The 21,114-nt window shown below is 45.5% G+C and overlaps 1 protein-coding gene across 1 annotated transcript in view; it reads right to left on the reverse strand.

The window, feature by feature from the left end:
* Positions 1–21,114, reverse strand: part of HDGF (heparin binding growth factor) — an 88,617-nt gene that overhangs the window by 61,533 nt on the left and 5,970 nt on the right. The window contains exon 2 of the mRNA XM_085638252.1: positions 13,463–13,539. Within this exon, the coding sequence (XP_085494378.1) occupies positions 13,463–13,539 (77 nt within the window). The remainder of the gene's footprint in view (positions 1–13,462; positions 13,540–21,114) is intronic.

Below are 21,114 nucleotides of genomic sequence, written 5' to 3' on the forward strand. Positions count from 1 at the left end.
AGATAGCGTCGGCCGGCTGGCAATAAGGAAATGGGAGTTCATCTGGTCCAGTGCCACAATTTAGTCTCCAGGGTTGAGGGCAGACAAGCCCAGGGTCGGGATGAGCGTCTTGAATTTCTCCTTTAAGAGGAAGGCGTTGAGTGGGTGCAGGTTTCATAGTCCATCTTGAGCACCAGAAAGTAGCAGGAATAACCACCTCGCAAGTTCATGACAGCTCCTTTGGCCAAATATGCATGCACTCCCTAGAGCAAAAATGGAGTCAGTCATGTTACGGGGGTGCAGGGAAGGCATACCACCTGCAAACTATCTGCAGAACCCACCTGTATGCAATTATGATCTGCCAACCTACAAAGAATGAAAAAGAGAAAATATATAAATATATAAAAAGATCGCTGGATTCTGCCTGGCTTTTCTGAGTAAAGGTCACACTAAAGAGGTTTGGCAGGTGGGGCTGGCTGACTACAAGGGTGGTGGGCACCCTGGCAGCAAAAGTGCTGGAACCTCTGAGGGGGTTGGACACACTGGTGGTAAGAATTGCTTCATTAAATGGGAGAAGAGGCTCGTAAATTTTTCCAGGTTACAGGGCCTCAAGAAGCACACTCTTACCTCCATGGTGGGGAGCTGGAGGTCAAGATCATCAGCCTCTCTACCCATGATGTAGGAAACTGATTTTTGGAGGGCAGACCCAAGGGCTGGGGGGGAACGATGTCTTTGGAGAGGTATCAAGGCCACTAGCCTCCTGCACGTCCTCATACCAATTGTCATCTTTTTAGGCTGAGAGAACTCATTCCCTTGGTCATAGTCAAAATTGGTGCCAAAAAAGAAGTACAAGGTGGACTGTCCTCCTTGAGGAGCTGGGATGCCCAATAGAGGAAGAGGTGCCTTGGGTGGATTTGCGGTTTCTTTATCGGTGCCTACTTAACGCTGGAGAGTGCGACTGGGTCCTCCTTCTCCCACATAAGAGTCGGCAATGGTATCTATGAACCTAGGGCCAGCACAGGTCTCGGGCCGAAAGCTGGATGGACTGCAGAGGCAAGGCAGGTTCAGAGTGTCTAACAGGTGCCAAGGCAAAACCGCCAGAAGTATTCCAAGTGGAGAGCCTCACAGCTACTTGGGGCACAGAGGGAGTCGGTAGAGATCTGAAGAGGGAGAGGATAACTGCGTGGAGTGCTTCGATCAGAAAAGACATAGCATTCGCCTCTGAAACTTTATTTGTGCCAGCATGTGTAGCGGGATAGGCTCCAAAGCAGGCCAACTTCAGGAATAAGATTGAGAATTGGCGCAACCCAGGCAAATGTGAGTGGCGCAGGGGAGCAGAATCCAGCTTCAACTACTTGTATTTCTTTTTAGATTTACCAGGGGCCTTGAAGAGCAAAGCAGACCGGCCTATCAAGCAGTTTCGACTATGGGAACGAACAATGGATGCGGACAGTGGCTTAAAGCGATCCAGAAACACAGTCTTATGCTTGGCGATGTAGAGTTTAGCCTCAAGTTCCCTGACGGCCTTTGGGCTATCAGTGCAGGCCTTGTGGTGTCTGGGGTAGAGTCTGGACTCCAAGCATACCTGGTGGTGATCTGTCACAGACCTTTGTTTGCAACAGTCCCTAAAGGGCTTGAAACTTTTAGTTTTTGAAGGTGAGATCCCTTGCTCACTGGAGAAATATGAGGTACAATGTCAGATACAAATGGTGCTCCTGATCAGCATATGGGGGTGGGAACCAAAGGAACAGACGTCAGCATGTGGGAGCGGTGCCTAAATAGGCCCTACACGTCGTTTGTGAGTGGAATGGCATCAGAGCAGAGGCATGAGGCGCACAGAGGTACTGCTGAAAAGTTTTCCAGATCCAGTCTGTCTGGGGGAATATTCAAAAGGTGAAGAGTCTGCAGCTTGAAGTCTATCAGATGGGGGTGGTGGGAATCAAAAAAATATCCTTGCTACCACAAGCATCTGCTGCAAAGTTCACAAATAATGTCTGTCTACAGGGAGAGCAGTACAGATAATTGCTAGTGGAGGAAGGTAATTAGCAGAAGCAGTTAATTCTTTCCACTTGCAGTAGGATCCTTGAAAAAATTGTTCCAGCTGTGTCCTAGAGCACTTTGAAGAATGCAGATGCAGTGTTGAGGTTTGCGGAGCACTAGAGTGACAAGCAAACAAAGCTTGATGGGCTTCATAAAAGTAAGAGCTGCTCATTCATGTTTGCTAACAGCTTAAACTGTGGAGTCACAGAAGTAGCCCATATTTACTAGTCAGACCCACATGTGGAACAATTACCAAACCTTGAAAGAATTTAAAATAAGTCACAATAGTATTCCATGAAAAGCAATCAGGTTTTCAGACAAGCATTTACAATGCCTGTTTAGTCAACTGTGCAAAACACACTGGGGTCTTTGAATACATGGGATGGCTAGCCTACTAGATTAAATTCCACAGCGAGTAAACACAAAGCATCGACAATAGGCCTATTGTTGCAGAAGTAAAAAAAAAGGAAGGAAAACAACCCCTTAATTGAACAAAGCTTGGCTAAAACCATTCTGCTTCAAATAATGATATGCAACTTTTACAACAAACAGTACTTAGAACTGCTAAGACAAATGGCACTTCTAAACGAAGCAGAACCAGAAGTTATCCATGAAAGATATGTTACTCAATGTAAAACAAACAGTCCTCACAACTTATAGGTCACCCAGAATTGGCAAGAAAATCCTTGAAAGGTATTGAAGGTAGAATATGGAGGATTTAGAAAGTTTAAACCTCCACCACGGAAACAGGCTCTGGTCTATAGGTAGGGAGTTCGAATCCTAACAAGGTTAAATCATGCTGTAAAGAATTGGAAAATAAGAGAACCAAGCTGAGTAGTAGTACCTCGTGCTATGTACAATGGTTAAACACAGGCAGGAAAAAGGGGGAGTTTTAAAACTCTGCCTCGATGTGGAGAAGCACATGAATATTAAGACTTCAACCAATCAGGGAAAGTGAAGCACTCATCACGGTAAAAAACCAAGATCTAATTTTAATACCAGTTAATATGAACGCATTGGGGAGGAAGCACAATATCCAGGGGACAAAAGAGAAGCCCTACACAACGCCGCAGGTCAAACATCACAAGAAAAGGCCTTATACAAGTTTCCGGTCATCAGTCTAAAAGGACAAAACTCACAATCAAATCCCATGATAATCCAGGAATACTCGTGGGGCAGGACAAATCTGGAGAAAAGCCATTGAATGAACAGGATCTTGGAAAGGACAGGAAAGTCATCCATTCACAAGCAAAGGGCAGGCACAAAGCTTATCTATGAATGCACCGGTTACAATACAGTCTACAAGAAAAACATTGAGCTACAAGTGGATTATGTAGATTCATGTTCTTGACTGAAATGAATCAAATGGCTCAGCAGGGAGCTCAGCAGATGTGCTTAGAGGTGGTCAATGTGGCAGTAGTAGTCTGAGCCTGGGTGCAAGACACCATGAGTAGGCTCAATTATTATGTCCACTGACGAGAAGACTCGAAAACCTGGTTGGAAACTAATGTAGCCAGTCAGTTCCTGGCTATATGGAAATTTTATCTCAAGTGACCGAATGGGACAATATGAAGGCAGGGAGTCATTACACCCACAACTTCTGAAAACAATTGAAAAGTCAGATGACAGGAGAAAATGGTATTACCCAATTAAAGACATTGTCTCAGGGCCTACACTACTGCCCAGGTTTGCTTCTTAAAATAAAAGCACTTGCAATGGCATCTAATGAGACTTCCTATGGTTGCTTGAAAATTCCACACCAAAGAGTGCTGAAAACTAAATAGAGTCTGAAGAGTGGGAACTAGAGTCGTCCAACCAAAAGTTTCAGGGATCAAACTGATCAGCTGAAACTGAGCCACCATTATTGAAATAACTATGACAAACGCTGGGTACGGATGTCAGATCAGAGTACAGACTTCTGCACATTTGCAATCAGGTCAGATGTTAATTTCCAAAACGTGACAATTGTCCAACTGGTAAATCAAGCACACAGACTGAAAATAATCCGATTACATCCAGTCCCTGTCTGCATGGCTTTAGTGATTTGAATTTGCTTTACTATGTGGAAAGATTCCAGGAGGGGAAAAAAATGATTCAAGTCGACAAGTACTACTATAAGCCAGATGCCTAAACTACTCGGAATAGAACCCCAGGCCCTTTACGGTTTTCTGCAAGTAGCTTGATAACACCTCCTAGAGGTTAAATTACTTTCAAAAGCTTTGGTGATGGCTTCTGCTATTCTAGAGCAACTGGAGAGGACAAGAGAGCAACTGAAGATGCCTGCAATGTGATAGTGGAGCTACAGAGCCTTCCAATTCCTCCTTTTTGGCATTATTACGGGGGGGGGGGGAAAAAATCATGCTTGTGGAGCAGAGGTTGATACACAAGGACTTAACAGTAACTATCCAGGGCTAAAAAGCAATTCTTTTGAAGCATGGTGGAGGGAAAGGGAGAACTACATACATTTTCCAAAGTGCTCTAAAATTTGTAAATTATGAATAGATGGTAAGGAGAGCTTATTGGTTTAACATTGGTAATTGTTTTGTCTCTCTTACGTTTGAAAATGTATTCAGAAACGACAATGGCTGAAGCTGGAACCCTTTCCTAGACCTGCAATAACATCAGTTGGGTCAGTGGGTTATGGAACACCACAGATTTTACCTTTAGGAGTTTTACACTTTAACTCCAGTCATTGGAAGCAGGCAGGTCCATGCGAGATCAAGACAAAAATTAAACATATACATTGAGCAAGAGGTTCTTTCAACAGGAAGTAGGCAACTTTAGAAAGGACAAGAAGAAAGCAGCTTTAAAATAGGTAGCCTTAGATATAAGTAAATGAAGTGTCTTTTTACATATACAACTCTGTTGAGCTTTTAGTGTCATTAGAACCAGTATCTATAGCCACTGCTTTTGGCAATTCTCATTTTCCGTTACATTTGGTGCACCAATGACCATAGTGGAGTTCAGTGCTGGTAAACTAATTTTATTGAGTCTAGTGAATAAATCAAACAATGTCAAAAATATTGAACGCACTTGTGTGGTTCTTAGGCGGAGTACTTGCACATTCCAATTGTTGCAACAAGCAGCCACCAGGGTTACCAGAAAATAAACAGAAGCAAAAGATGTAGATTACAGGGTTTTAAATACACGAAATGTAACAATAGTAGTGGCTCAACGCTCAGTAAGACCGTAATCATAACTTGTGCTTCAAAAGACTGAAGTAGAAGAGATGCCTGTCAAAAAACGATCATGGAGAGCTAAACTCAGATTAATTTCTTTACGGAGCACTGAAAAAGTGATATATATATATATATGGTAAAACACCCCCATTTCCCCCCTCAAAGGGGGAATACCAATGCTTCTTAATTAACCAAATTTGATCGCTGTGCAAATGTAGCCATTGTGTCTTTCACTTATTCTTCCTGGTTTTTCCTTAAGGTGTGAAAAAGCAGATACTAGTACCAAGAATGGTGCTACTTTTGACTCTGAAGTAGAGGCTCGCTCTAAGAAAAATATATTGTAGGAGGGGGCATTTCGGAGTGGACTGTAAAGGAGCACCAGTTCCAGCTATCTATGGTGTCAATGTACTGTTTAATAAGTCTTCTCTGGCACTAATCCTACATGAACGTCTATGGTTCATATTCATTCAGTGGATTAAAAAGAAGGACATCCAGGTAAGAGTGCCGGTTCTGTCTAGGAACAAAAACTACTAATAAAACTGATCAGGTAACAATTGAAGTGTCAATGTGATGGTTGAATACTTTGCGAGGTTTCAGATATGGAAAGATCGTTGCTTGCCATATAACCCAGAGGATAACAGTACTCTTAGGAGTTAGTCTTCTGGCTAAGGTCTTGGAGATGCACATTTAGACACCATGATCAAGTTCTGTTTCCATTATGGATTGTGCTGCCACAAACCATTCCAAATTAATAATGGGTTAAACATTGGATCTTACCTTACAGAGCCATTTTACCCAAGGAAAAAACGTTCTTAAGATTTCACTGTTTTAGTGCATTTTCCATCTTGAGAGAAAAAAATGACCGTAGCTTATTATAGCCATTACATATGGTTGCTATGGTACACACAGGGGATTATGCCCAGTGTCAGGTCTGGTTTCAGTACCATAAGTTTCAAGCTTCATTTTGACAATGGTAGGAGGACATAGGCGCATATTTTCTCAAGTGATAGGCAGCACAGAAATCAAAGTTGGTGCAATGTGTTGCGTGAAAAAGCAGGCCCGCCATATCTTATAGCATGTGGGGCTGCTGCTGTCATTCCTTACACTGGCACACTTTCTTGCTGCCTAGCGCCATGCACATTTTTGCCAAAGTGTCTGTGTGAGTCTAGCATAGGTTTGATCCGCAAATGATAGTCTTCCACCACAAAATACTCTTTTTAAAAAATAAAAATTAAAACATTTCACACTTTGTAGGCGTTTTTTGCAGTACCGCAAAGGTGTAAAGTTAGAAAAGTTTGGAGAACAGAAACTTTGCCTCCAACTCTCAACTGTCGCAGGAGGTGCAACCTTTAGGCTCAAAGCCCTGTCTACAGATGTTAGAAGATACGGCTCTGCATGAAAAAACATGGGTGGCTGGTTGCATGGGACAACCCTTACACCACCAATGGAACACTCCCCCCCCCCCCCCCCCAAACCCGGAAAGTAGTGCCAAAGGCTACTTTGCATTACCTCAGGTTACTTTCCACAGCTGAAAGTTAAATCCCAAATTATTACTCAGTGCCTGCAATAGGTCACTAATAGTGATGCACACCGTTGCAAAATGTTGATGAATTTGGCCCGAAATGCTAAAGTACTCCCCTCGCAGTATCATGAGAACATTCTATTTCAGTTGCAGGCCCATAAACAGCCCAATCAAATCTTTTTATTCAAATTCGGTCTGCATCAAATACTAGGATACAAAGTAGTGGCTTCCTCTTCACGTTTGAGCTTCACTGTTGCAGCTCATATGCTAATTCAGATTATGAGTTATTGCTTGCACTGTAGGCAGCGGTTTGAGTAAAACTGGTTTATGGACCCTTTCTGGGAGTGTGCACTGTCCTGAAGACATTTATTTCAGTCCTTCTCTACAAAAGCAGATGGGGCTTCTTTAGGCATGTTTTTCAGACCATCACAATGCAAAACCGAATGATGTGTATTTTCCTGTGTTTGGCGAAGGGCTGTGGGCTTTTTTTTTGGGGGGGTGGCGGGGGGGGTATTTGAAAGCACTCATTTTTAGCAAACATTTGGCCCTTTCTTTATTTGAAAACAGAGTGAGAATTATATAACTCGAGAATGTGAGAGTTGCCAAAGGCACTTTGACTTTGGGTTCTGTGCAGCATCAACTCTTCTAGTTCATTTTCCGTCTTCCAGGGAAAGAAAGGACCAAAGCTCAATAGGGCTGCATTGTGCTCGCAGGCAAGTTTGCCAAGCGTCAGGCCAGGTTTCTGAACAGTAATTTCGAAGATTCCTTTTGACATGGATGCAGTAGGAATAGAAGCTGAACTTAGTGATTATGAGCAGCCTCTATGGTTCAGAGCTACACTGTCTGCAGCTCAAACTAACAGAAATTTAAAGTTAATATATGTGCTGTAGACAGTGCAGTTTAAGCCAAACCAGTGCATGGTCCCCTTCTCAGTATGAATGGTTGCTGAAGATGTACAAAACACGGTCCTGGTCCTTCTGAATGAAAGGTGGGGCAGGGCAACTCCTATAGGCATGCTTTTCAGAACATCACAATGTAAAACTAACAGGAGTGGTGGGTAAAGTGCTTTGTGGGTTGACATGGATTCTAGAGGCACCCCTAGGCGCAGTGATTTTTGTTACCACAATCTGGATGTCAGATTTCAGAAAGATTAAACGAAATGGTTACTTCCTGGTAGGAGTGGCTTTGCAGTCTGAATTTTCTGGATTCCCATGTGTATCTATTTTGCCATCTAGTAGTGGGGTTTGGAAAGTTGTTTGTCCTCTTGCCTTCCTTTTTTTCATCTGCTGTGCGCACCAACCATTATTTGGTAGTAAATCAACCCCTTGTATGACAGACAACACCTCAGAAGTTTGAGCATAGTAGCCACTTTCAGATTTTGGGAGGGGGGGGGGGGGGGGGGGAGCATAAATAAAAAAAATAATCAAGGTGAAAAACGACTCCTACTGGTCAGTAACTATTTCTTTGTCCAGCAGGATTCCTTTTCTGAATTCACAAGCTCTACATCCGATTACATAGCGGTATTCTTGGGTAAGCTAGGCTGAAACAAGGATATGTTAAAAAACAAGAATCGTGGTAAATCGCTGTTAAACCTGTGCCTACTTGTTTATCTGGATGTCTACAAAGTAGTGCTTTGCTCAGATGCATCGGGATGACCAAGTCCTTGGCCATGCAGATGTCACCAATCGATATGTTTGCTAGGAGTGCTAGGGTTGAGCCCTTACCGCCCTCATGTTGCAGGTTTGCAGTCATAACTATTAGTCATGCGATCACCCCCTGGTCGCTGATGTTCCTATGCTTGCCGCAGCTTAGGAGATGAAGAGTTGTGTCCTTTCTGAATTATTGGTCTCCTGTAGATAGTATATGAGTGCTCTTCGTATGTCCAATGCTTAAAGCGCCTTCTCGGCCTGCAACTTTGGCTCCTGGAAAAATGCTGGTAGTTAGATGCTTTGGTTAATGTGGAATTGTGATACCATCTTTAGTAGGAACTGAGGGTTTGTTCATAGGACAACCGTGTCCATTTGAATTTGAAGGTTTGGCTCTTGTATCAATGCTCTTAGATCGCCGACTGCGCAGGGACATGATCACCAATAATGCAGTAGTCGGGGTGAAAAACAAACTCAGTCTTGTGCAGCAGTTAAAACTGTCCCGTCATTAATTGTGTGAGCGCTGCATTCAGGTTTCACATTGACATTGGTTCCGCCCTTGGTAGTGCTGCTTTTGATCCCTCAAGGAATCGCTTCAATAACAGGACTGTGAAAAGAGTCCTCTGCTGTACCTCTGGTGGAGGTCACTTTTGCTGAAATGTGGGCCTTTGGTGATTCGTATGTCAGGTTGCTATCTTGTAGGTGTGCGAGGTATGTTAGCACCGTACGGTGCGCCGTCCTGGTTTCCTTCTTGTTGTCCCTGTACCAATAGATACATCTCCTCCACTTCTGTGTAGCACTTCCTAGTGCTTTGTTTCCCAACCTTCAGGATTTCCATCCATTGTCCTGAGGGTAGCTGTAGCTGTCTAAATTGTGGGTAATTAGGGCCACGCTGCTAGGATTGGTGTAGCTGGTCCTGCGTTTAGATTGGCATCATCTGCCCTCTGGACATCTCCAGTAGGTCACAATACCATGTCTTTCTGGCCCACTGCAAGGCTATTCAAATGAGTGATGTCCCAGGATGTTTGGCTTTGTCCAATATCTTGAGAGAAGGGGAAGTTGGTGGAAAGGCGCATGCAAATGTCCCTGACCAATCTATCGGCAAGGCATTCCCCACCCCAAGATTAATGGTGTGGAAACCTGGATGCAATGTCTTGGTATTTTGCGTTTTCTAGCATTGCAAATAGGTCTATGCTTAGTCTACCTCAAGTCTGAACATGCTGTCCAATACTTCCAGTTTTATCTCCAATTTGCGGGAGGTGCTTGCTTACCTGCTCAATTCATCTGCCTCGGTGTTCTGCTTCCCCGGGAGGTAGATTGATCTTAGCATAGTGTTGCTTTGGATCAGCCGCCTCCATATCCCCTGCTGTAGTCTGGACAGTAGGAAGGACTTCGATCCTCCCGCTTGTTGAGGAAGAATATAGTTGTCATGTTGTCTGTAAGAATTAGCACAGTCTGCTTCTTTATGTGCACTTGGAATGCCTTCATTTCTAGGAAAACTTCAGTTCCAGATAGTTTGTGTGTTTCATGGTATTCGTAGGACTTCAGAGTCCTCGGACCCTTAGGTTGTACACAAGTCTTCCCCAGCCTTTGTGGGATGAATCCATCATTATGGTCATGATGGGGCTAGTGATCTGAAAGATCTCCCCAGCCTCACAATTATTGGGTACGCCCATTCTATTGATTTTTGCACCCCTGCTGTGACAACTACATCCTCCCAGCTCACTATAGCTTGTGACCATCTGTTGTAGATCCATTCCTGCATGGGGTGAATGTGCATTCTCGCACGTGGTTTGAGGGGAATGCATGATGCCGTTATATATTTCATGACAGTCTCAGCGTCCGAGACTGTCCCTTCTGGTAAAGCTGAATGTGCTCTGCAATTGCCGTCATTCTCTTGTGGACTGGGTATGCCTGTGCCATTCTTTAATACAGGGTCGCGCCCACAAATAATTTTACCGGTTGTGGTGAAGATTTCTTGTGGTTTATGGAGAACCTGAGGCGTTGTAGGGTTGCAATTAATTTGCATGCCTAGGTAGCATTTTCACTTTGCCTTTACAAGCCAATTGTCTAGGTATGGCTAAACATGGATACACTGTTCACTTTTGGTGCAGATTTTATGCCAAATGGTAGTACTCTGAATTGGTAGTATGGGCTGTCCAGGATTAATCGGAGATACCTCGTGCCTCTGGTTTACTGATATGTGTAGGTAGGTGTCCTTTGGATCCAAGGTGGCCATGTAATCTCCCTTCCTTAAGAGTGGGATTACCTCTTTTCACATTGTCATTTTGAAGTGTTGAGTATGCATGAACTTGTTTAGACACCACAGGTCTAGGAATGGACTATGTGTTAAGTCTTGTTTTGGTACTAGAAAGTACGGCCTTGGAGGGACCCTCTATGGCTTGTTTTTGGATGAGTTTTTCGCAATTGTGAGTTTCAGTACTTTTAAGGTGTTCGCCCCTGGAGGGACATGTGGCAGTGGCTTGGCGAGTTCTATGCAGTAACCAGGTCTTATGTTTAAAGTCCTGGTGTCTGAGGTGATGGAGCCCACTCCTGGAGGAGCCCTCCTATTCTCATCCCACCTACTTTCCTGAGAAGGTGGTTGTTTGGAGGGGGTGGGGATGGGGGGGGGTGGGGGCGGGACGAGTCACTTGCTTGTTCTCTTAGAGAGTGGCCTTTTCTTCTTGGCCTTCCTCAAAATGGTTTCCTTGCTTTGTGCGGCCATTGCTGATGTGCTGGATGCTGGGACGTCGGAGGAGGAAAGCTTTGCCACTGTTGCCAACATAGTTGGTTGGCAGGGAAGCCCGCCCGGCATGTTGGTCCTCTGGCAGCCGTTCCAACTCTTCTAAAAAGCACTTTTAACTGTAGTGGCCCTATTGCCTTCACGGTGTCTATCTTTTTTTGTATTGTTGCAGTGCTTAATCTACTGCTTGTCTGAAGAGAGCCTGACCTGTTAAAGGCATATTGATTACCAAAGCCTGTACCCTCCAGTTTGAAGTACGAGACCCCCACCAGCCAGGCGTGTCTCCACAGTGTGGTTCCCATACACATCTGTTGGCTGGCTGCATCCAGGAAGATTTAAGGCAGGAGTTAGTGATGTTTTTTTCCCCTCTTGGACTACAGCTTTAGCTCTCTTGCGGAACTTCTCTGGGTGGTGTTCAGTCTGTCAATCTCGTTCCACTGCTGGTGGCTATAACTGTTAAGGTGTGCACTGGAGTTGGCCATCCTCCATTGTGTGGCGGCGTCACTCTCCAACTTCCTGCCCACCAGATCTCAGGTAGAGGCCACGTGGATGCAGGGGTGTTTCTCTTTCTTGTGGTTGTCACAATGATGGCATCCACAGGGTCTTTACCCATGATACACTGGGGCCATGTGGGGAATGTTCAGGATCTGCAGCTCCATTGTCTGTGTCCTTGCTCTTCTCACACACCCTCTCTAGTACCCGTTTGCAGCGAGGGCTTCAACAAAGGCTTGTCCCCAGTGTCCTTTGGACAGGACCGATGCAGCTCTTCAAATTTGCCCTGGCCTTCAGTCGCCAGATGTTATGGAGCAGAGGCTACTTACAAGTACTCAGAGTACGAGGACTTCATATCTGAGCCTATTAGCGGTTTTGTTACCTTCTGACGTGTTTTCTTTAGGCATCTTTCGTCACCTTACTCAACGCTTCCCTTTTTGGGCTGCAGTGTCTTCAGTGTCCGACTTCTCCAAGCGCAAGTTGGGCCTCCTCAAGGTTCTCCTTGTCTTCATTTCAGGGATTCTTGTGTTTTGTGGGTGCTAGCCATGGCGTGCCGGGATAGTCTTTGTTGGAGTTGTACCTCGACTGTTCTCAGCACAAATTCAGTGTAGGCTTCGCCCTTATTGTCTTTTGACAGGCAAAGACTGCAGACATTGTGTGGATTCCCCATGCATACTTGAGGTGGAGCTGGGGCAGTACTCGTATGCGATATTGTCCATGGTCCTCTGCTGCCTCTCTCGTCATGTGGGTTGCACAAGCAGGGTTACCCGTTGGGTGTCGAGAAAACTCTTTGCTCTAGCCATTCATCCTGTGTTCTAGAGTGTTTTGCACTCTTCTTCGTTTTTCCACGGATTCTTTTCGGGGCTCTTCCGTTGTGCTTTCAGACCCAACGGTGGAAAAAAGATTACAAAGATAGCAACCATGCACAGGAACTTCCGGGGTGTGCTGTGACGTCACACAGGGGATGGACTTACCACAAGATGGAGGAATAGATGCACAACATGTGAATTCAGAAACTGCTTCATGCTGCAAAACCCAGTTCCCCATTGAGATCATAGTTGTGCCCTGGATAGGCTGAGAATTTGCTGGCCAGTACACAGCAATGTACAGGGGACAGTGAGCAGAAGAAATATGTGGTGAGCCAGGTTCCTAAACTCGGAGTGGAATTAGGTTCACAATATACAGGGGACCAAGAGAACTTACAGGTATTTGAAAGGGCATAATAAGTGTCTTATGGCCGACAAGTTTTAGCAGGAGCAGGTAATAGCTGCGCTTATACTGCTTTGACACCAGAGGCCACAAAAGCAGTACAAAGCAAAGGCGGTCAATATTTTTAATTTTCTACTGAAAATCAAATGCTCCCATGGGCGGTGTTTTACCAGTTATAATCAGTTTTCACTGGAAACCCTACCACATATAGTGCTATTTTAGTTTACGCTGGCTCAATAGCAGACTTGGACGTCAATTTATTTTTACAATATCTTACATTCCATAGACAGTTCGCATAAGGCCATGGGTTATTCCCCTAGCTTTATTACTACTTACCTTTTCTTTCTCTTCCATTGTTTAGGATTAGGGTCACTCTTGCTATAAAAACTATACCCATACATATCTTTAAGGAGTTGTACTTTGAAGACCATGGCTGATTACAAGTAAACTAAGAACAGAGTTTTGGTGCATGTTAGATAACATGTTACCATGGAAGATCTCGCTTGGTTGAAGTTCTTGACTTATCTTGTGGCCCAATGTACACAGCTATTTAAATACTCCTAGGATTTGTTTGTCCTGTTTTACAAAAGAGTGAGTGAGTGTGCGCGTGTCAACATGATCTGTAAAAGTCCCCATTTACTGGTCTACTTACGTTTCATGGGTTCCAAAGAAGAAGACTTGATATCTGCCAGAGGCGCCCTTCACTGCCGACTCAGGAACCTCATCAATCTAGAGATATGGAAACATGCACATTTTACGTTTTAAAGCTGAAAGATTGACACCTAATGCTAAATAGTTCACATGCAACCACAGGTATCAATAAGGAACACCATTTTTTTTATTTATTAAAATCGGACCTTTATGTGAGGGGGCGGGGGGCTGCGTGGAGGTAAAATTGGTACATTTGGCATCATTGTTTTACAGTTTTCTACTGCTCCTTTCATACTTGCTTTGTCTAGCCAGCAAGTCAAAGTGTGTAGAGCCAGGGGCTAAGATGCATATTTGACTACCAAATAAACGTCAATGGTTAAACAGCCACTTAGATACAGACACCAGTATTCTGGCACTTCTATTTAAATCAATTTAATTCATACAACAATCAACTGATACTAATCAAGCAAACATAATTAATGATTTGTATTTGTTGAAACCTTGCACAAATTGGACATGGGTCCCAGGAGATTATACATCTTTCCAACCAAACACCAAATAATCATGCTCAGGCTGAACTACAAACGCTCAAATTTAATCAACTTATATGTTCAAACAGCAGACATAATTAGGCAAATTAACATACAAAAAGGTAGCCTTACTCCCAAGTTGAGTTAGTTAGCAAAATATCAGCAACAAGCAGATAAGGGCTACAAGGCCCAAACTGCAGCAGTTGAGGGAGTTTGTCATTGGTGTCCTGTGTCCCATCCTACAAGAGCTCGGCAATGGGCAAAGTAGAACCCTTTCACAACTGGACTCCTGGGGTAGCAAGGGTGAACAGTCACAGGCACCTAGGTACTGTGGGGTGCCACTAACTCAGAACACAAGTCACCCAACAAACCTAATTTAACTGCCAGCCTGGTGATTGTCTTATTTGAAGGAAATTACTTTAAATGCACATAACTAATTACTACAGCAACTTAATTGAATTAGTCAACACAGGGTGGTACCTCTTATTACGATCTCCAGTAAGCACTACATCCCCCATTTTCCAGTATCCTCTCCGCACTGTATATCCCTTGTAACTAAACTTCCCAATACGCTGTGGCGGACTCATGATTTAGACTAATGTGCAGATTACTTCACTTTGACTCCTCCAGAGGCTGAGGTGCACAACTGAGTATAGTAGTCCATACTCCAAATATTAATTTGAATAAAAAACCTCAAGCCTGCATCGGCTACCAGCATACATGGCAATTGTGCTTGAACACTGTTCAGAGACTCGTTACAACACTGGTCGCCGTGTAGTGTAGTCTGCTATCTCTGGGTGTTCCTGAAGGTGTAGACACACTGATGATTCTCAGCCTGCAGAGTCACTTTCCTTCCCAACCCAACCCGGCAGACTTACAGGCACTAGAAAGAGTTTCTACTACCCCAGATGTCCCCTCACCTCTGGGATTCTAGCGGTCAGGCAGACAGTGAAGGTAATAGAGCAGTCCCTTGAGTACTCTCCATTCCTTGATCATGAAAAAACCGAGTACTGGAGCAAAGTGGATTGGTTTGGATCCCACTTCTATACATTTCACAGAGAGGAAGTGGATACCCGTATTTGAGCAAAAGGAAAGTCCATTACATTCAGAGTTTTGAATTGGTGAAGATGCGGTAAAGTAAGTCCGCTTGTTAATAGTGCTTTTAAGTGCTTCATGCATTTTGCCTGTTTGGATACATTGTTAAATGAGGACAATATCGTTTTTTCCATTTGTAGAATAAGAAGTCTTCAAGGAACTCAGTCCCGCCCATACTCTGCAGTAAAGGTACATATCTTTTTGGTGCTTCCCGCTGGGGGTGTAAGTCGAGAGTAGCAGTAGATATAGTCAATACTTTGGTTATTTCATTTCAGAAATTCATACTAGCGAAGTGTTAAGGGAGCCTCGTAGGCAGTAACATAAACGAGTCCAGTGGCAGAAAAGCCAAAAACTCTTGGAGCAAACGAGCTGGAGCGGCCGCTCCATCTCTAGAAAACAGGTACTCACTAAGTTAGTTACATGTACAAGAGAGAGTTAGTTCGGGTTGACGGTGTTTTTGCATCATTTATTTTGTTTTTTTGTAAAATATCCGGTCCATTTATATGAAGCCCTGATGATAGTCCCAGTACTATTCGCCTGGGTCTTGAAACGCGTTGGCATTTAGTTAATTCTGAATGCGGCGAGAGTTGAAGGAAATTATTGGATAAAGGATTGATATACTATTCAGACACTCGACGCTGGAGTTGGAATAACAAATGTGGTTCATAACATTGGATATTTTCATGTTTATTACTAAATTTTGTATATGATGTATATTTTCCTAAAAATGTGTTTTGCATCAGATTAATGTATGAATTCATTTGCTGCTTTTGTCATGTTTCAAGCTATTGCCAATAATTTTTTCACAGTGTCTAAGTCCATTTTTGTCTTTAAGTGTTATGTTAATGTGAATTGTATAAGCGTGTAAGTTCATGTGTGAATTTGATAAGTCCGTTTCTATTTCAGTCCCAAAAAATTGTTTTGATCAATTTTTAAATTAATAAGAAACAGGAATGGTCTAAAAAAAATTCCATTCGGACAGATAAAGAGTGGACTGTTCGTTACTCCACGAGCAGTGGGTGTACACGGAGCCGGGTTCATTGTTTTGTGTTCTGAATTAATCAATCACATAATTTGTAAAGCGCACTACATACCCGGTAGGGTTTCAATGCGCTGGAAAGGGGGGGGGGGGGGGGGGGGGGTTGCTGTTACTGGCCGGAGAGCCAGGTCTTGAGTGGTCTCCTGAAGGTCAGTAGGTCTAGGGGGAGGGTGTTCCAGGTCTTGGCAGCGCGATGAGAGATGGACCTGCCTCCGGAAGTGGTTCTCCGGATGCGTGGGACCGTGGTCAGCGGAGATTCCTGTTGGGTACGTAGAAAGAGAGTCGGCTGTTGAGAGGTCCAGGAGGATGAGGGCCACCGTCTCGCCGTTGCAGGATCCTGATGTAGCCTGTGGGAGCGATGAGGGTGGTCTCGGTGCTGTGGAATCCTGATTGGGACGGGTCTAGAATGTTGTTGTCTTCGTGGTGCTGGGTGTTGACTATCTTCTCGATGACCTTAGCTGGGAATGGAAGCAAGGAGATGGGCCGGAAGATCTTGAGGTCGCTCGGGTCCGCCTTGGGTTTCTTCAGTAGGGCGTTGATCTCTGCGTGCTTCCAGATCTCAGGGAAGGTGGCGGTCTCGAAGGAGAGGTTGATGATTTTGTGCATGTGGGGAGCGATGGACTTGCTGGCTTTATTGAAGATGGTGCGGGAGAGGGTCCGATGGGGATCCGGAGTGGACTGTTCCCATGGTCTTAATTGGGTCCTCGATGCTCACGTTGGCCCAGGTTGTCAGGGTGTCGTGGGCGGTGGGTTCGGTGTGGTCAGTAGGGATCGTCCGGGGTCTAAAGCTGTCATGGATGTCGGCGATTTTCCGGTGAAAGAAGGTGGCGAGGGAGTCGCACAGGGCTTGCGATGGTGGGATGTCATTGGCGTTGTAGCTTGGGGTGGAGAGTTCCTTCAGGATGATGAAGATCTCCTTGCTGTTGTGTGCGTGGTCGTCAAGCCGGTCCGTGAAGGAGGTTCTTTTGGCGGTCCTGATGAGGTGGTGGTGGTGGTTGCGGATGGCGTCTGTGGGCAGTGCGGCTGTCTGGCGTCTTTTCATTGTGCCATATGTTTTCCAGTTTTCGGCAGGTGCGTTTGAAGTTGAGGAGTTCCGGGGTGAACCAGCCGACTCTTCTGCTGGTGTCTGTGTTGTTGGGGTTTTTCAGTGGAGCGACGGTGTTGGCGCAGTCTTTCATCCAGCGTTGGAGGGCGAGTGCCCCTTCATCCGGGTTGGTTGGGGTCGTCGGGGGATTGAGTGCGAGATTTGTCTGTAGTTGTTCTTCAGTGATTTTGCCCCAGCGGCGGCTGGTGGTCTGCATGGTGCGGTGGTGTGTGGGTGGTTTTCGGAAGGAGAAGTGGATGCAGTGGTGGTCTGTCCAGGTGAGTTCGGAGGCGTGGCTGAAGGTGATGTGGGGGCTTGAGGAGAAGATAACATCTAGTGTGTGGTCGGCATCGGGACGAGCTGTTTCAGTCCGAGGTTGGCGAGATTGTCGATCAGGGTGGAGGAGTTGTTGTCGTTCTCCAGGTGAAAGTTCAGGTCTCCGAGGAGGATGGTGCGTGTGTGCTGATGAGGTCGGCGATGGAGTCACAGAATTGAGGCCGGGGTCCTGGAGGTCTTTAGACGAGGGTGCCTCTTAAGGTGGTCTTTGGGTTCGTGTGGATCTGGAAGTGCAAGTGTTCGGCGGTGCTGAGGGTGTCGTTGGTGTTTGTTGAGATCTTGATGGTGTTTTTGTGGACAATGGAGATTCCTCCCCCGGCCTTGTTGGTGCGGTCTCTGCGGGTGAGCTTGTACCAGTCTGGGACAGCTATGGCGATGTCAGGCGAGGAGGCTTCGTTCATCCAGGTCTCGGTCAGGAAGGTGACGTCCGGTGATGTGGTGTCGAGTAGGTCCCAGAGTTAGACGGCGAGTTTGTGTGCGGAGCGGGTGTTGATCAGGATGCATCTAAGCCGGTTGGCTTCCGTTGTGGTGGGTGTCATGGCGCTTTCGTGGCAGGAGAAGCTGCAGTTCCAGCAGGTGAAGGGGCCGTGGTTGTACCTTGGGGCGGCCTTGCAGCAGGTGTAGGTCTTTCCTGGGTTGAGAGCGATGAGGGTGTTGGCGTCGTAGCGGAGGCGGACATCGCGACTGCTGCGGGGGCAGGGGTTCTGGCGCAGGGCGCGGTCGGGCTTGCCTTAGGCACGCCTTTGGCGCGCCCACTGTGCGGCTGCCATATATGGGAAGGTGGGGAGAGAGTAACAGCTGGGAGGCGAGGGACGGGTTGATGAATGGGCGGGGCCGCAGGAGAGGCAGCGGCAGGGAGAGAAAAAAAAAAATCTGAGACCGGGGCACAGAAAAGAAAGTGTACAATTCGGGTCACAGAGGCACAAAAGTCAGCGCGAAGGACGGGGAGGGGTACAGAATAAAAGGGGCACAGAGCAGAGCGGGGGGCACAGACAAAAACAGGCAGCAGGGAGAACGTACCCAAGGCCACCACTGGCCACCAGGGATGAGGCGCAGGTGGAACCTGCGGGTGGTGGAGGGCCTCGACTACTCCGGCGGCAGCAGCGACTGCGGGGGTACAGGCGGAGCTGCAGCGGGGGAGACCTACCAGAAGGTCAAGGGTCGCTCAAATGATGGCACTAAGAAAGAGCCAACCAGTAGTCCCTTGCTTAACAACCTTTGTGAAATGACTTAAGATAACCATGTTTCAATCATCCTCACTTCAGTGTCTGGGACTTTTCTCCAGCCACTGGAATGCTGGCAATACACTTCCACTTTCCTGGAATGCTAGTCTCATCCTCCATCATGTAGCGTGCTAAACCAGGGCCATCCAAAATAGATACCACAGGCTTCATACACACAGACAACCCCCCACCAACAGTTAACATACGCTCACTGTTACCACACTCAACATGTACAAAGGATATCAGGGAAAGGTCCCGGGTCTCACATTAGGAGGAACTCTACACAAGAGGAGTCCGTAGACAATGGGCTTACTGACAGAGGGAAAAGGTCTGGTCACACTACAAATCATACAACACTAAACTGCCACCACCGCTTTGGGTTACAAAGAGGACAGGGACAGTAGCCCACGTTTTATCATGAGAGCACACCTGGTTTCAGGACAGGAATGGACTTCGCATTGTAGAGGATAGGTCATAGTGCCCACACTAGATTATGGGGGCTGTCAGGAAGGACCAAGACAAAAAGTTAGAATACCACTTTCACACAGTTTTAGAAGGGAGTACCTGACTGTTAAATGCAAGAGCCACTCCCGTCATAGCAAACATTCACTTATCAAAAATGGACTTTGGACTATATTAAATTGAGCAGATCGTACCTTTACCATTTACTTGGCCTTATGGCATTGGTTCAATTATTTAATTTGTGCCTGGAGTTGAAATCTTGGCAAGGATTCAGGTCTGCCATGAATTTTTCCATCTGAATGAATGCAAGAGATGCATTAGTACTGCTGTTTAAAGTCACATGCAAATTTCCTAGGTATGCTTTGCCAGGCAGTAGCAAACGAGGTAGCTCTACGGGAGGGAAGATGTGAAAGGGGGAGGGGGAGTAAGATCACAGGGGCCTTTCTTTAAAAGTCAATGGGTCTTGTAAGGTATTTGCCAAATGTGAGCACATGCAAAGTGGTTTTTTCCTTTTCCTGATGGTTGTAATATTTTCAAATAGTTTGCCACGCCTGTGTTGCCCCAAAGGTGCTTTAATAAACCCTTACTCAGTGTGCAGCAAGGGAGACTTGATCTTTTTCTGATCAAACCAGACATGCAGAGACAGTTGTACACTTGGTAACATGGAACTCGCAGGCTATTCATAAGCCAGAATTAAATCACATACATCTGCAAATGGGACACAACCGTCATCTGAAACGCAGGTCAAGCCCCCTACTGTACCAAAACGCAAATGGATGAGTGCTTGAAATAGCGGAGCACTTGTCTCCGCCAATGCTTATTTGGACCCACATGCAAACAGATGTCCAGCAATCTTGGAATAGGTTTCCTATTAAAGAAAGCTCATTACACTTTGACCGCCGTCTATCATGACATGTGCATGATGCTAGAGTATGCTTAATGAAATAGGTGTAGTGGTCATTGAAGCAGTGGTCATTGAAGCAGTTTTAAGTCGAAACCTACCAGACATCGCAGCTGTCTGGTTACGCAAGTCTTCTTGGGGACTTTATAAAATGGTCATGCCTCGTCTTGCATTAAGCCCTCCCCCCAGAGCATGATCAAGCACATGTAAACATGCACTGCTTCAGGTTTTACAACCATTTTAGAACCTACTTTTTTTCCATTCTTTTTTAAGCACTCTACACAAGGATAGTGCTTTTACTAGCCCCGTCTCCTTCCACCCGCCCTCATGCCCTGTCCACAGATCACCCCCTCCCCAGTCACTGCTTTTCATTTTCCCCAACTCCTCCCATTCCCGCTTGCTCACTCGCATCGGAGCTTACTCCGTCCACAGATCATCCCTCCTGCGTCACTGCTGTTTCCTTCGCTGCTGCTTTCCATTTACCCCACGTCCTCACAACCTGCTCCCGCTTGTTGCCCTGTCCACAAATCAGCTCCTCCCCCTAACCCTTTAAACCCCCATTGTGGTCTGTTTCGTTCTAGTGAGTGGTGGCATTCTGCCGGTTAGTGTATATTGGACATGCTGACAGGCTGTTAATAATTGGCACACCTATTGTAGGAGGCTGGCTTAGTATATGGTGCACTCTTATTTAAATGAAGCACCCTGCACTAAACCAGACAACCCTTATGGTGATTTTAGTGGTCTTAGACAACCATGGAAAGCTCTGAGTAGTAGCTGTGGAGAGCAGCCTATATAAGCATATAATGTAGGTTAAACGAAAGAACCACAGTATAGTTATGAAAATAAGTATATTCATCATCAACGCAATACACGATATTTCAAATGGAAACAGGTAAATAAGCACAAATACAGAGTGGTCTGCAGGGGGGGAGACCCAACCATATACTAAAGAAGTAAAATACGAACTGTGACTGTAGTCGAGA

Source organism: Triturus cristatus, chromosome 12 (assembly GCF_964204655.1).
Source record: "Triturus cristatus chromosome 12, aTriCri1.1, whole genome shotgun sequence".
Taxonomy (NCBI): Eukaryota; Metazoa; Chordata; class Amphibia; order Caudata; family Salamandridae; genus Triturus; species Triturus cristatus.